Source organism: Sipha flava, unplaced genomic scaffold (assembly GCF_003268045.1).
Source record: "Sipha flava isolate LNK unplaced genomic scaffold, YSA_version1 1_pilon_pilon, whole genome shotgun sequence".
Taxonomy (NCBI): Eukaryota; Metazoa; Arthropoda; class Insecta; order Hemiptera; family Aphididae; genus Sipha; species Sipha flava.
The window spans coordinates 5,475,081-5,490,083 of record NW_020272783.1 but is presented as its reverse complement, the minus strand read 5'-3'; the positions used below and the strand labels follow the sequence as shown (position 1 = coordinate 5,490,083).

The 15,003-nt window shown below is 22.9% G+C and overlaps 2 protein-coding genes across 2 annotated transcripts; one reads left to right on the top strand and one right to left on the bottom strand.

The window, feature by feature from the left end:
- Positions 1-1,458: 1,458 nt before the first annotated feature.
- LOC112682001 (protein disulfide-isomerase TMX3) lies at positions 1,459-6,341 on the bottom strand. The gene is made up of 12 exons (XM_025552427.1): positions 6,205-6,341; positions 5,119-5,182; positions 5,018-5,057; positions 4,744-4,907; positions 4,498-4,684; positions 4,347-4,424; positions 3,112-3,178; positions 2,838-3,018; positions 2,697-2,750; positions 2,401-2,593; positions 2,031-2,232; positions 1,459-1,572 (listed from the first exon to the last, which is right to left on the bottom strand). Exons 1-12 carry the CDS (start codon positions 6,251-6,253, stop codon positions 1,547-1,549), a joined length of 1,305 nt encoding a protein of 434 aa, XP_025408212.1. The 5' UTR covers positions 6,254-6,341; the 3' UTR covers positions 1,459-1,546.
- A 291-nt stretch (positions 6,342-6,632) lies between these two features.
- Positions 6,633-9,617, top strand: LOC112682045 (glycine cleavage system H protein). The gene is made up of 5 exons (XM_025552503.1): positions 6,633-6,902; positions 6,970-7,049; positions 8,866-8,929; positions 9,256-9,387; positions 9,448-9,617. Exons 1-5 carry the CDS (start codon positions 6,785-6,787, stop codon positions 9,543-9,545), a joined length of 492 nt encoding a protein of 163 aa, XP_025408288.1. The 5' UTR covers positions 6,633-6,784; the 3' UTR covers positions 9,546-9,617.
- The last annotated feature ends 5,386 nt before the right edge of the window (positions 9,618-15,003 follow it).

Genomic DNA, 15,003 nt, shown 5'->3' with positions numbered 1-15,003 from the left:
GAATTTTTCATATTGTATATTACCTGAAACTAAAATATTTGTTAATTTTTAAAAAAAATTTGAATAACCATAAGTTAAAAACCTTTTTTTATACGTTAAACAGAGAATCAAAGATATATTTTCTGATTACTTGGACTGTATGGTTAATTCAAATTTTAAAATGTATATTTAATTAATGTTATAATCATAAATTAATGAGAATTATTTATTATTTTAAAAATATTACACATTTCAAAGATATTTAATAACATTTATTTTAATATTTGTAAATATAATACTATATATTTTAAATGTTGTAGAACTAAATATGTTATATACAACTGTAGGCTTCATACATACATCATATACAGGGAATAGAAAAAAAAATTAATAAAATTTGATTTATCTCTTAAATATTTTTTATTATAATACATTTTTATTCATTGTATATAATAGAAAGACAATAATACTATAATAGTATATTACAATAAATAAGTTTGTAACACAAAAAAGTGATTTACATAAAAAAAAAAGAAAAAATAAGTATATATATTGACTAGATAAAATGCACATACTTTTTTTTATTATAAAAAAATTATAATATATCGCTGTTAATAATATAAATTTTTTTAAATATTACTGTAGTAAAAATTAAAGGTTTTGTTTCATACTTAGATATGAATTATATCTTTGGGATTAAATACTGATTTATTTTCAATGAAGTTATTAATAATTGATACTATTTAATATGTTTACATACTTGCCTTGAAGCATAGATTGTAAATATTATTTTAATAAAATAAAATCTTATTGTAGAAATTTTATGTTAATCAATAAATTAATTTTATTTAATGTCATCACTTAATACATTTAGAAAATAATCAATACTATTGTTATGTAGAGTGTAGTAATTTAGAGTTTTTTTACATACAAAACAATTACAATCCATGTGAATATTATCAATTTATTACACTAGAATATTTACTGTATTATCTAAATATATTAAATATAAATTAATCATGCTTCATTTTAATAAAATGTATTTAAATTTTAGAGTGTGACTACTCTAAGTTTTTAAAAACATTCACATGTACATAATGATTAAATATTCAAGAACAAACACACAAAGCCAACATTTGAAACCAATGAAACCTATTTCATTTATGTTCATATATTTAATTGTTAAAATTATCAATTATAATGGATGCACATTAAACAATATATATGAATTAAATTAATTTTTGTAGCTGATTATATTTTATAATTAATATTTTGGTATAAATATGGTGTCTACTGTCCATCAAGTATGATATTCATCACTTATATAAATGATAGCATTACATTATATATATATTAGATTTAGACTAAAATATATAAATAAATATATTAATTTTATATAAAATTATATGTGTGGTACTTTTAAGTACTATTTTTAATTCATATTAAAAAAAGTTTAAATTATTTCATATATGTAAATAGAAATAAATACATATTTACATTACAAATAATAATTTAACTTCTGGAATTTTTTCAATTAAAATTTTTTAACTTTTGAAGGCTGCATAGCTTATTCTTTCTTCTCATGGTGCAAATCTAAAAAATGAAATTAATTTAATTTAAATTATAATCACAAAATAATGATAAGAAATTATAATTAATTATTTTCCATATTATAATGTTCATATTTATAATAAAAGATTATAAATTATAAAATTTTAAACTCATATTTAGAATTCAGCGTTAATTTTTTAAGGAAATTAAGGGGTTTCATGAATTAATCAATGAATTTTAAAAATATTAAAAACGTGATTTAAATGTTATGTATTTTTTCATTCATTACTTTATAACAATCCATGTAAAATTTATTTTTTCTACAAGGTACTAATAATATTTTCAGTAAATATATTATTTTTAAAAAGAATGGCAATTTTATGAAATCAATGAATATCTGTAAAATTTTTTTTTTCAAATGATGAGTTCAATAAAAAAATCAAAATTAAAAAGTATTGACACAGTTTTATACGATTCTTAATTTATTATTTTTAATTTACCCTCAATATCTTCATCATCATCACTAGCATCCATAATATCTGTACAACACGTCGAGTAGCAAATTAACATTAGGAAACCCAATGGTAATCCAAATAAGACACTAGCAACAGCAGGGTTACTCGACCAAATATTTAATAATGATGTCTTGGTTTCATAATATACCCTGTACATTTGTGTTAAAATACCACTTCCTCCATATGCCTGATTAAAAAAATTTTAGTGTAATAGATAATTTTAAGCACATTATTGTTTTTTGTAAATTAGTATTATGTCTTAAATATCAAAGAATTATGTATAATTAATTAATTAGTATTATATTAAATAAATATATTATTTTTAAAACAATATTATTAAATTAATTTAAATTACCTTGACTGATTGATTTCTTACAGCTTCTAGAAATAAAGTAATTGATTCAGGAGTAAGTTCATGAGAGTTTTCTTCAGGAAAATGATGATGTCTAGTAGTCGAATTATATATAATTAATGATGGTAAAGTAACATCAGATAAAGTGATAGCATTGGCAAAGTCTGGTGAACCAATCCAACCAAATTGAAAGTCTCTAAAAATTAATACATTTTTTATTAATTTTATTTATCTTATTTTAATTAAAATGTGTAATGTAATTATTTAATTCTATATTTCATATTATATTTATGAAATACCTATGAAAACGTTCTCTGTTTTTAATGATAACTGATTCTACCATTTGAAGAAATCTAAGAAAAAACAAAACATTGTATTAAATAATTTTGTGTATTATACGCACAAAATTCAAAATAATATAACATTTTGTTTAAACTTACTCAGAATGATGTGGTGGCAGTTTTTCAATTTTATTCTCTTCTACTAATGCTAAAACTAAATACTTATTAGTTTCTAACATATGGTGAATATTTGAACGAGTCACTTTTACAAAAGTATCGAATCTTTCTGTGTTTATCCATTGGGTTAAACTTGTATTGTAATCCATATCCCATTCATCGGCTAAAGAATATCAACAAAACAATCATAAATATTCTTCCAATATTTCATTCTTCTTTAAAAAATTATTATAATATGATTTTATTTAATATTTACCATTAAAAGAGTAATGTTTTTCTTCTTTATAAACAACTACTGCAGGAGATTCTCCAAATATAAAGTGCTATAAATATACATAAAAATAATAACTATTTTAATAGACAGAGTACTACTCATAGTTATAAAATACAGTAGGGTCTTGATAATCCGAACATAGGCTAATCCAAAAGACGCGGTAATCCTAACGAGCTCTTGCAGTACAGAATCGCTATAAATATTAAATTAACTGGCTGTACTTACACACTCACATATATAATTATAATAATAAGTTTTTGTATACATTGTCTTTGTGAATTACCGAGTTTTTACATGATTAAGATTGCAAATAAAAATAAATTTCATAATTTAAATTCAAATGAAATCGATGTTTTTGTTAAGCCATAGATAATCCGAACGACCCCTTTCCCTGATCTCATTCGGATTATCGAGACTCTACTGTAGACACAAATAATTTACATTTTGATGGATTATAAATTGGATATTCAATTTATTCTTCTATATTAGTTTAACAGAATAAGCTATTACAAATTTATTCTTAGAGAATAAAAACTTATTAAGAACAAATGTCCTTAATGATTTATAGCGGGTAATTGTAGATATCGTTTTGTAACTTATTAACTATAAAAAATGTACAAATTTATGTTTAATACTGTTTTTTTTTTTATTACTTTACATTTGTAATAGTACTTTATTATTTTTCTAATATTTAAATGAAGCAAACCATATTTGAAAATTTCTTGTTAATTTTGTAACTAAATATTGCCAAGGAAAATAAAATTATACTTATTACATACAGTATAAATTAAATATAATACATAAGATTTATCAACTATAACAAATCTTACCATTTAATAATCATCTTGTTAAATTCTATATCAAAAATATTTTACTTTTTTCAATATGCACTTAATGATTCATCAACTTCTCTAACAAAAATCATAAGGTTTCCGTAAGGTGGAATCAGTGTATTTCTTTATTTAATAAATTTATTTCTGACAATTCTCACAATTATACCTAATACATACTATAATTGAACTGACTGTGGTCTAATTCTTCAGAGAACAGCAGACCACTTCTCTTACTTTATAGATTTGTTTAGCCTAATTACTTATAAAGGTATGAAAGTTATAATTATAGCCTACATAACTTGCATATAATTATATTTTATTAATAGAGTCTAAAATTTTAAATAGTAATACAATATTAATAAATATAAACTTATTGGTTAATACCTGTTTTCCAATTACTTCCGGTGTTATATAAAAATAAGAATGAGCTTGATATTGTTTTGCCAAATCATAAAAAAGATCCTATTAAAATAATAAATAACAATTTGTAGAAATTGAAATGCACTTTAATTTCAATCACAAAATTATCTAATACCCAAGTATGACCAATGCTTTTTCCAATATACATAAAGAAGTTTTTCTTTGACTGCTTGAGCATTTCAATGTCTTTACTATCAGTGACTTCTTGAACTGGTGGACGAGCCAATCGTTTTGCAAAATGAACCATCTCTTCAGTAGTTCGTTCACTATTGAAATGAAATTCACCTTCTCTATCTCTAAAGCTATAAAGAAATTATAATATAATTATCTATATGGTAAAAAATATTAATCAACCACTTACAATATAATAGTAGGATATCCTGATAATCCAAACTCAGAAACCACTCTTTTATATCTAGTACAATCGATTTTTCCAACTCTTATATCAGAATGGTGTAATGCTTGAGCAACATGACGCCAAATAGGTTCTAGCTTTTTACAATGACCACACCATGGAGCATAAAACTTTGAAACAAAAAATACATTCATTAATAAATGTATTTAATTAAAATTGAATATATAATAAACAGTTTTCAAAAATAATTGTATAATAGATATAAAATTATTATATTTACCATTATGAACCAATGTCCATCATTTTTCATTTCTATAAACCTATAAAATATATGACATAGTAATACATTTTAAAGTGATATTCAAATAAATGACAAATTACCCATCACTAAGTTCCAATACTCTTGATGAATGTACATCTTTTATTAAACTGGACACAAAAATGTCTGTAATAATATAATAAATATTTATAGTTAACGATTAGAATAACAAAACAATAAGGATTAATAATTATGAGCTTCCAGATAATTTGGCCAATAATACACATTGTTTATAATATAAGTATAGGAGTGCCAAACAATTTCCAAAATCTGTATTTTTCAGTTGAATTTATTAATTACTTATTAAACTACTGCTGTATATGTATGTACCTACAACGAACGATAAAAAGCAAAGTTTTATTTTTCAATTACAGAGAGAGTATTTTAACTGGATATTGTAAATTGTATTATAGTTATACAGAAAAATCATCTATAAAATTTTTTAGCTTAAGTTCTAAAATACTGTTATTAGACTTTTATTCTACATCATATATCATTTTCTGATGAAACAATGCTACTTTACCATGTAAGAATATGATTATTATAAGGTTTATTCATTGGTGAACATTTAAGAAAGAATGTAAAAATATATTTAATTACTCATTATATTAAAATTGAGAAAAAATATATAAATTACATTCCTTTGTATATGTTGTGAATTTAAGTATTTATACACAGGGTATGCTAAGGAAGTAAGTTCCATTGAAAAATAAAAAAAAATAGTATATTTATTTAAAAATAAAATGTTTTGAAACATTAAGTAAAAATATTAAGCTATTTTTTAAAATAGTTGCTACCACTATTCAAGCACTTATCATAAGGGGACAGTTTAGTTTTTATATCCCTTCATTATAAAAAGATGCCGTCTGTAAATGCAACCATGTGTTTACATTTCTTTCATCTTGTCATCATCGTTAAATTTTTGGTCAACAAAAAAATATTTCATGTGTAAAAAAGATGAACATCACTAGGACAGATTTAAAAAAAAACTAATATTCAAATAAATTAATAAATATACTAGTTTTATTTTTAAAAGAAATAAAATAAGAATAATTGTTAATAATAGAATAATAAAATTCATAAATAATATACATTTTTACTAAACAAACCTAAACATTTTTTTTAAAAATAATATAACTTAAGCTTACCAATAAAAAATAAAACACAAAATTTGGATAATATATTTGAGATCTTCATATTAGTATTTTTGGTTTACTTTGCACTTAATTTTTTTAGTTATAACTTACAAATTTGTGTATTATTCTACAAGATAGTTAAAAACAAATTCATGTTTAATATATTTGAAATTCAATATATTTTATTTAAAATTAACTAAATGTATAAATTACATTAATCATTATTTTAAACCAGGTTAATTTATTTATTATTTCCGATTTAAAGAAAGTCGTCACATTGCTGACAGCAAAAATGACTTTGTGTATATCTGAATAATAATATAAATACACAATCTAAAAGGAAGCTAAGAAAACTATCCTATTATCATTAACTGTTATCACTACCAATACATCTTATCAAATCATTCCTTAAAAATAGTGAAATTTCTTAGTCGTGAAAAAAAAATGAACAAATGATCTTTAGTGTCATTGTTTAGTGATAGGGATTTCTAATGTTTGATAATCATTTTAAAGTTTAAAATAATATATCTCATAACTGTAACTGAAATAATTGTCTTTTTCATAACTATTTTTAAAAATCTTTCTATTAAAAATGTTTTCTTCAAAAGTTATTGGAATCACCAAAATAACTAGATGCACTTGGACGAATATGAATAATGTACAAATGTTACTTACAAACTCCATGCGTTTTTCTACTTCTAGTATCAAAGGCATGATCTGCTTAATATTTTCCAGTGAATTGTTAATTTTATTAATATTTAAATAGTAATATTTCAGATCGTTATTATACAGATAAACATGAATGGATTGATGTAAACAATAAAATTGGTACTGTTGGAATTTCACATTATGCTCAAGTAAATATTTCTAAGATTTTTTAAAAATTTTAAAGGTACTGATTAAATAATTAAAATTATTTATTAATATATAAATATTAATATATATATATTAATTTATAAATTAATTAGTAGTTTCCTACTAATTTTACTAAAATGTACTAGGTACTATTACTTATAATAATAAACATCTATATCAATTTGGAAACAATCAAGCTGGTCTACATTTTTCAATTGAATAAGTCTATTTATCTGTAGTGTCATTAATAATTTACATCTGTTATTTTATTATATGTACCTGATCACTAGATGTTAGGTTTTAAGAAGAAGGAAGAAAACTATTTTTATTAATGTTTTCATATTTTTAAAAATTTTAATTTTATTTCTTAAACTAAAAGTACTTATTATTTTTTTAGGGAGTTAAATATCCCATTTTTCCTCTGCTTTTTATACTCCCCTAATAGAAACCTATATTAATGCATAAATCGAGAAAGTATTCAATATAATTCTTCCACCTTTTTAAATAAGTATAAATTTAAGATTTTATAATAATTCATTATGTTGTATAACAAAAAAATATTTCATGTTTAAGGTTAAAGGTAATTAAGTTTATAACAGGTTATCAAGAACTCGATAACTTTTCTTTTATATTTTTAAGATAACATTTTTCAGTTGAAGAACTTTATCTATTTAGAGTAATGTTATTATATGTTTATACCTGTTCTCTTATAATATATACCTAAGGTTCATAGGCAAAGTTTTTATGAAGGGGATAAAACAAAACATTTAACATAGATCCTTGTATTAATTAAAATTAGATTTGTTAAATTATAGGTACATATTATTGTTCCTGAGTGCCAAATATCTCAATTTCTCTTTGTGCCTTACCCCTTCCTTAATAGGCACTTATGTTAATGTCAAACCTAAGAAAATTATTCAAATTATACCTTACATATTTTTAAACGAATATAAAATTAAGATTTCTTAAAAAGCCTTATAACAAAATTTATTGAATTATTAAAAGTTATTCTAAAATTTACAAAGGGTTATCCAGAATTAAACAATTTATTTTTCATGTTATAAAATATTTTTTTTACAAATTATACTAATTTACTTCATCAATCAAAATCATTGGTTAATTGTTATCCTTTGATCTATGGACTCATATATATATTAAATAGAACAATAAGAGGAGATTTTATATTAATCTTGTTAAAACTTCTATCTATGTATTATATATTTCTGTTCATATTTATATGTATATAAAATATTTATTGTAATTGTTTCTACTATAACTACAATATTAAAGTGCAAATGCTCAATAACTAAATTAATAGTTATTACATTTTTTTCTTGTTTGTTTTTCAAATACAATCTAAACTTCTATGAAAACTTGCAGATGCACAAATACCTATTACCTATGATCAATATACATACATACAGTACAAAAGATTTTTAGAATAATGTGTACTGTATCACAAAATATAATTCAAACAATGTTTATGATATATTAAGTAATAATTAAATAAACCATTTTAATACAAATGTGTAAGTTATAATAATGAGTTACATGTATAAATAATAAATACAATTTGATATACCTAAAAGTTCGTAAATTTCTATTCAGTCATGTAAATGATAACTATTTTAAACATTAATACATTCATATTTTAAAATTTTCATGAATTTAATATCCATTATATTTATTTTGATATATTAAATTAACAGCTTCAAAAATTATAGAGTTTTTAAAGATATTTTATATTTTTATAAATATTTTGTTTAAAAAATACTCTCATTTTTAATTCATTATTAAAAAATAGATTTATTATTATAGGATGCTTTAGGTGATGTAGTATATGCTGAACTGCCTGCTGTTGGAACAGAAGTCAAAATAAAAGGTATGATTTCACTTTCAATTGAATATTGATAAAAAGAGTTACTTCATTCTCATTTACATATATTTCATTGTTGTTCAAAATAATTAATAATAAAATAATAAAATATAAAATAAAATTACTAATTAATACTTGTAAATTAATTTATAAATAATAACTAATTAACAGGAATTGATTATGTGATCTAATATGATTATGAACTATTATGAGGATAGTATAAAAGTGGATTTTTCTGTTTTGTACAATTTTTAGTTTACATGTATCATGGAATCATACATTTTAAATTATAATTACTTGAATTTTACTTTTATTTTCAAATATATTTGTAGATGAATGTGGTGCTTTAGAAAGCGTGAAAGCAGCAAGTGAATTATACAGTCCCGTTTCAGGCAAAGTTGTCGAGATAAATTCTCTAGTGGAAACAAAACCAGCATTAATAAATCAGTCCTGTTATAAAGATGGTATAGCACTAATAATTGTTAATAGTTGAAGTGTGTTTTCCTAATCATATTTTTTTACAGGATGGCTTTTCAAATTGGAACTTTCTTCTGAAGAAGAAATATCAAATCTAATGAATGAAGAGCAATATGGTGAATTCATTAAACAAGATCATAGTTAATGTTAAATTAAATATTAATTTTTTTTAGAAAAGTATAGAATGTTATTATTTGTTAAAATTAATAATTTATTTTTGTAGTGAGTCTTTTAATGTATTTATCTTATTGTTTGATATATATTTTTTGTATTTAATCTAAATAATAAATAAATATTTTTTTATAATATTATATGAAAACTAAAAATTATCAAATTATAATTATTACATTAATTTTAAATTGAACTAGTTATTTCTTAGTTATGTCTTGAATAGATTTTAATATTATTTTTCGTTAGTTGTATGTATTTATCATCATTAGATATTCGTACATATATTTTTTTATCTAATTAACTTTTAACTAAATAACTATAATAGTTAATAATAATCTGATTACATTCTGTTAAAAATATGATAAAACTGTGTTATTAATGTTATAATGAATTTCATATTACTTTGAAAATTAATTATTTTTATGCTATATTTATATTATAGAATTGATCTAATCGCATAAAAAATATATTTGCAATGATCAAAAATTAATTTAATTAATTGTAGACTAATTATCTATTAAAAAAAAGGTAATATTACTTTTGTTTTTTAAGTTCAATTAGAATAATTTGTATATTTTCTAAAATATTAATTTCAAACTAACTTAGTATAATAAGTATTTATTGTACTCAAAATATTTAAAATGCATTATATAAAAAAAGCTGTGACTAATTAAAATCTTTTGTTTACTTACTCAGCAACAACTATAATTTTTATATTGATTATTTTTATTTGTCATTACTTCTATTTGGTTCACATCTTAAATCATTTATATTAGATACTGATACTAATTTATAGAAATAAATTTCCATATATTTGGAAACTCCTAACAATGTATTTGTTATAGGCTGTAAGTTACCTATCAATAGGATTAATGAAATAATAATATAAATATAATTAAATAAATATTTATAATTTTACTATTTGTATATTTAATACTTTACAGAACTTATTTATAAAAACATAACATTTTATCTCAAATATAATGTACTGTAATTTGAGGTGAATAGGAACGATTTTAACGGTTTTCTATAGATTATGAGCTCAATTTTTATGGTATCGATATCACGACAGCTGTTTTATAAAGATCACATATATGGAAATATAAAATATACCAAAAATAAAGTTTAAAAGGTTCGCGTAAAAAAGATTGTCATAAACCGGTGAAGAGCCAGTGATTTCCAACTTTTAATAAAGCGTGAACGTGTATTTAAAAGAGAATATTGTCTGATTTCTGAGTAGGTACTAAATAGTAAATAAAAATTTACTATTTACTGATTTTAGTATTTGATTATCGAACAAAGAATTGCTGACTTTTTAAAATTTCTTGGAGTGTGCATTTGTCATAGTCTGCTCCCCCCAAATTACGCCCCTTCAACCTTCTTTAATAATGTATGTTCTGATAAAATATCGTCTTCAATAATTTTTTCTTCTTTTCATAGTTCTCATTACAGATATTGGAATCATCAGGATCCAGGGGTGGATAGGCCCATAGGGAAAAAGTGATTTTTCTTGTGGACCCTCACCCTATATAATGTCGGTAATCCCCTCGATACCATTAATTTTTTCATGGAAATTTATTATTTTTTTTTATAGTTAAATTATTTAAATTAAATTAGTATGAATAATACATTTTTTATAAGCAAATTTTTTTTTAATTTTGGTAGCCCCATTAAAATATTTCCCTGTAACAAAAAAACTACCTATTCACTTCTGTCAGAATCACTATTCTGTGGTGAAACATTATTATTTTGTTTGTTTTTATTGGTAGAAGCAGTAAAATTAAGGGTTTCCTGGTTCTCGATAAAATAGGATTGCCAGATTTTGAAATCCGTAAACCAGGACATCATATTGAATGGTCCTTTTTCGTTTTTGATGTTACGTCGTTCTTATGAAAACAAGAATAATTATATAATTTTGTAATTTAAATATTTATTAGCTAATACAAAAATGCATTATTATTGTATATAATAATGCCGATTAGATAATAATGTTATTCTATTTTTAATTATTAAATAATACAAAATTAAATGTTATTATATCTCTACTTCTATTAACCGGCAGAAACTGAATGATCGGCCGGGACACCGGGACATGCCGTTAAAACCGCCACGAATGGCAAGTCTAGTTAAGGACATATATATATATATATATATATATATGTTCGAAGTCACGCGAAAATATGATTTATTTATTTAAATTTTAATTAAACCACTTAACTATTGAAAAAATAAATTCAAATACATAAAGATTATATACACGACAAGATAACAAATGTATTACAAAAAAAAAAAACAAAAAAAATAGTAATTATTAGTTGAGTTATTAATAGCACAAAAATAGACCATATTATAAACCTCCGTAAGAAAGTGTGATAATGTAGGTATGAACATTGATTTTATAATATAAAATCATATATAATATATAATCAGTGGCGCACACAGGATTTTTTTTGGTGAGAGGGGGGTCAAGGTAAAAATATAACACATTTTACAATTAATAAAATTATGCAAATTCTTAATATATTTTGATTTAATAATAGCATTGATAATAGAATAGATTATTCAAATGAATAGACTAGGTATTCAATACTAGCTTTTCATATTTTAAACTTGAAAAATTTGTAAATTTTAACCTAGACATCGGAGAAAATTTTAGGGGGGGGGAGTTACAACTAAATTAATATGATCTAAATTTAAAATCATGTTTCTATATTGTCAATTTTTATGGATAAAAACTTTTTGTCCTAAGTCACCCTATAGTTTCGAAATCGCCCCATTCTACGGTATCTATGAAAAAATACAATCTGTTTTCATATTTGTGTTGGTATTTTTGTCATTTTAAGCTAATTTAGCTATTTACTATTAGTTAGGTACCTACTAGCATTAATAATAAGTATTATGTAATATTTATAATCAATGATACTAGGTGTAATATTGATTCCCTAGATTCTATCATGTTTATTGAGAAGGACAACTTGTTATGAAAATTTAACATAATTTAATACCAGAGATCATTGGAAAATATCTAACCTATAATACTTCACTCAAAATATATGTTCACTCAAAAGTTTTTATTTTATTTAATAAAAAAAAAAAAAAATGGTGGTTTTTTAGTGGATATGAGAAATCCTTGATTATTGTCACCAGGAAGTTTTTTTCAATCTAGGTAAAATAAAACTATAAAACTGGTTCCCGGAACTAGATTAGATTTATAAAACCAGGCTTTAGTTATTAATTTATGATATATTTATCGATAAAGAATATAAAACTGTCTGAATAATTAAAGACATATTTTGTTTATTTTATCAAGTTACCCTTGTGAGCGGCAGCCAGTGTTAATGTACATTTTAAAAAATATTGTATCATACTTGTTTTCAGGGCCGGCTCAAGGTATAGGCAAGTTAGGTACCTGCATAGAGCGGCACTTTAGTAGGAGCGGCATTTTCAAAATTGACTCGAACATTTTTTTAGTTCTATTGATGTTTTATAAGAAAAATATTTAAATGAATTCATTCGTGAAAACCATTTACGTATATAATAAAATAATATTGTCTAAAGTTATTATATTACATTATATTACGGCCTACGCTGGGCGTTTTCAACAATTCAAAAAATATAAATAACCACACAATCACTTCCGTGATATCCGATAGTCGCGATAGTGATGGGTTTTGAATAATAATAATAGAAATCATTTTTAAGTCTTTTTACATATAATTTTATCCATAAATAAAAATTAAAATTTTTTCTATGTAGATGTCACATTAAAAATAGGGGGAGGTGCTAAGTTAAAATAAGAGCTCAATTTTTTTTTTAGAAGCGGCAACATTTGATTTTGCCTAGTGTACTATTTTTGCTTGGGCCGGCCCTATTTGTTCTATAATTTTTTTGGGTAAATTATCTTTTGAGTTGTAAAATCTTTACTTTAAGTTTCTAATAGTGTCTTCACCTCATAAAAATTGAATATAGGTAGATTGATAATACTCTAAACTCAGTGATTTCAATGTAAAGAAAAACTTGGATGAAAACAGAGTAATGCTAAATTTCGTAATTTGAAATTGGATATAATAATATTTTGGCAATCGTCAATATAATCTGATAATTGAGATTGTAAAATATTTTATTCAGTCATGTACGTACGCATTATAAGCAAGGCAACGAAAACTATTTTATTATTTAAGTATAGTATATATTTAATATATAGTGTAGTTTAAACGTATAATACTAACATTCGCAATAATTTTCTCATTTAATTATGAAAAAGAACTTTTTCAAAATTAAACTACCTATGTAAAAATCAAGTTGAATTTAGGTACGATTAAAACAAGAACAAGTTTACGACGTAAACCTTGTAATTATAACATTGAAGTAAAACTTGTTTAAACAGCGGAAATTAAGGTACCTATCGTGTATCATAGTGTTTCCCAACCTTTTTGTAATGGCAACCCTAAATTTATTGCTTGTTGATTACGCGACCCACCCCTAACTCTAAAAAAAAAAAAAATGTGATAATATAGTATTATTAATAATCATAGTACTGGACGGTTTGATGGAACTGTTTATGCAATTCACGATCAATACAAAATATTTTGCGACCCATTGGTTGGGAAACACTGGTGTATTATGGTCTCATATTTTACAGAAACTTTCTAAACTTGAAAATTTTTTTTTAGATCTATTATCTAGAGAGAAATTGGAAATCAATGATAAAAAAGTTAAAAGTTTGATGCTATTTAATATTTTTGGTTTCTTTTACTGCATATATAAGTATGAATATTATTATATTTCATTCATATTACCTAATTAATAGCTATATTGTACTATACGTATGTTAGAGCTGTATTTCTGATTTTGGTATAAGGGAAATTATCAGTAGAGGTTAGTTACTGGTATTTGAGAACAACCGTTTTTCGGTCATTTCTAAATATATTTTCTTCGTAATTGCTGAAAATACCGTATTTGCGATAATGGAACTATTCAGAAACTTTACATATTTTATATTATTTTAATTTTTAGGTATTCCGTGTAATATTATGATATATTTTGAGTTTAATTTTAATGTATTAATAATTAAAATCATATAAAATAATTACAAGAAGGAAGTATACTCATCGCAAACTTCTAGAATATATTTCTGGGTTGGAGGAATGGAAAACAAAAAATTTCGACAATTTGTGCCAAGGACTTAAATGTTAGAGTTATAGGTATTATATTTAATACCTCTATAGAAGTGTCCTGCCATTTTTATTTCTCAATCCATTTTGCCAACACATTATCTTTGAATCTCTGGTACCAGTACTCCGGTCTGCTAGTCTGCGAATAGTGTTATAACTATTAAAATACAGACAGTAATGCAGATACGTACGATACACTAAAAACATATACCAAAAACATTGGAATGATGATATATTTTAATTTTAATTAAATATTAT

Excerpts from the sequence above, each read along its gene's own strand:
- LOC112682001 (XM_025552427.1), bottom strand. The coding sequence starts at position 6,253 with ATGAAGATCTCAAATATATTATCCAAATTTTGTGTTTTATTTTTTATT. Across the intron at positions 4,908-5,017 it reads ATGGACATTGGTTCATAATG|TTTTATGCTCCATGGTGTGG; the intron begins GTAAATATAATA and ends TTTGTTTCAAAG. Across the intron at positions 2,594-2,696 it reads AACAGAGAACGTTTTCATAG|AGACTTTCAATTTGGTTGGA; the intron begins GTATTTCATAAA and ends ATTAATTTTTAG.
- LOC112682045 (XM_025552503.1), top strand. The coding sequence starts at position 6,785 with ATGTTTTCTTCAAAAGTTATTGGAATCACCAAAATAACTAGATGCACT. Across the intron at positions 7,050-8,865 it reads GAATTTCACATTATGCTCAA|GATGCTTTAGGTGATGTAGT; the intron begins GTAAATATTTCT and ends TTATTATTATAG. Across the intron at positions 9,388-9,447 it reads TCAGTCCTGTTATAAAGATG|GATGGCTTTTCAAATTGGAA; the intron begins GTATAGCACTAA and ends ATTTTTTTACAG.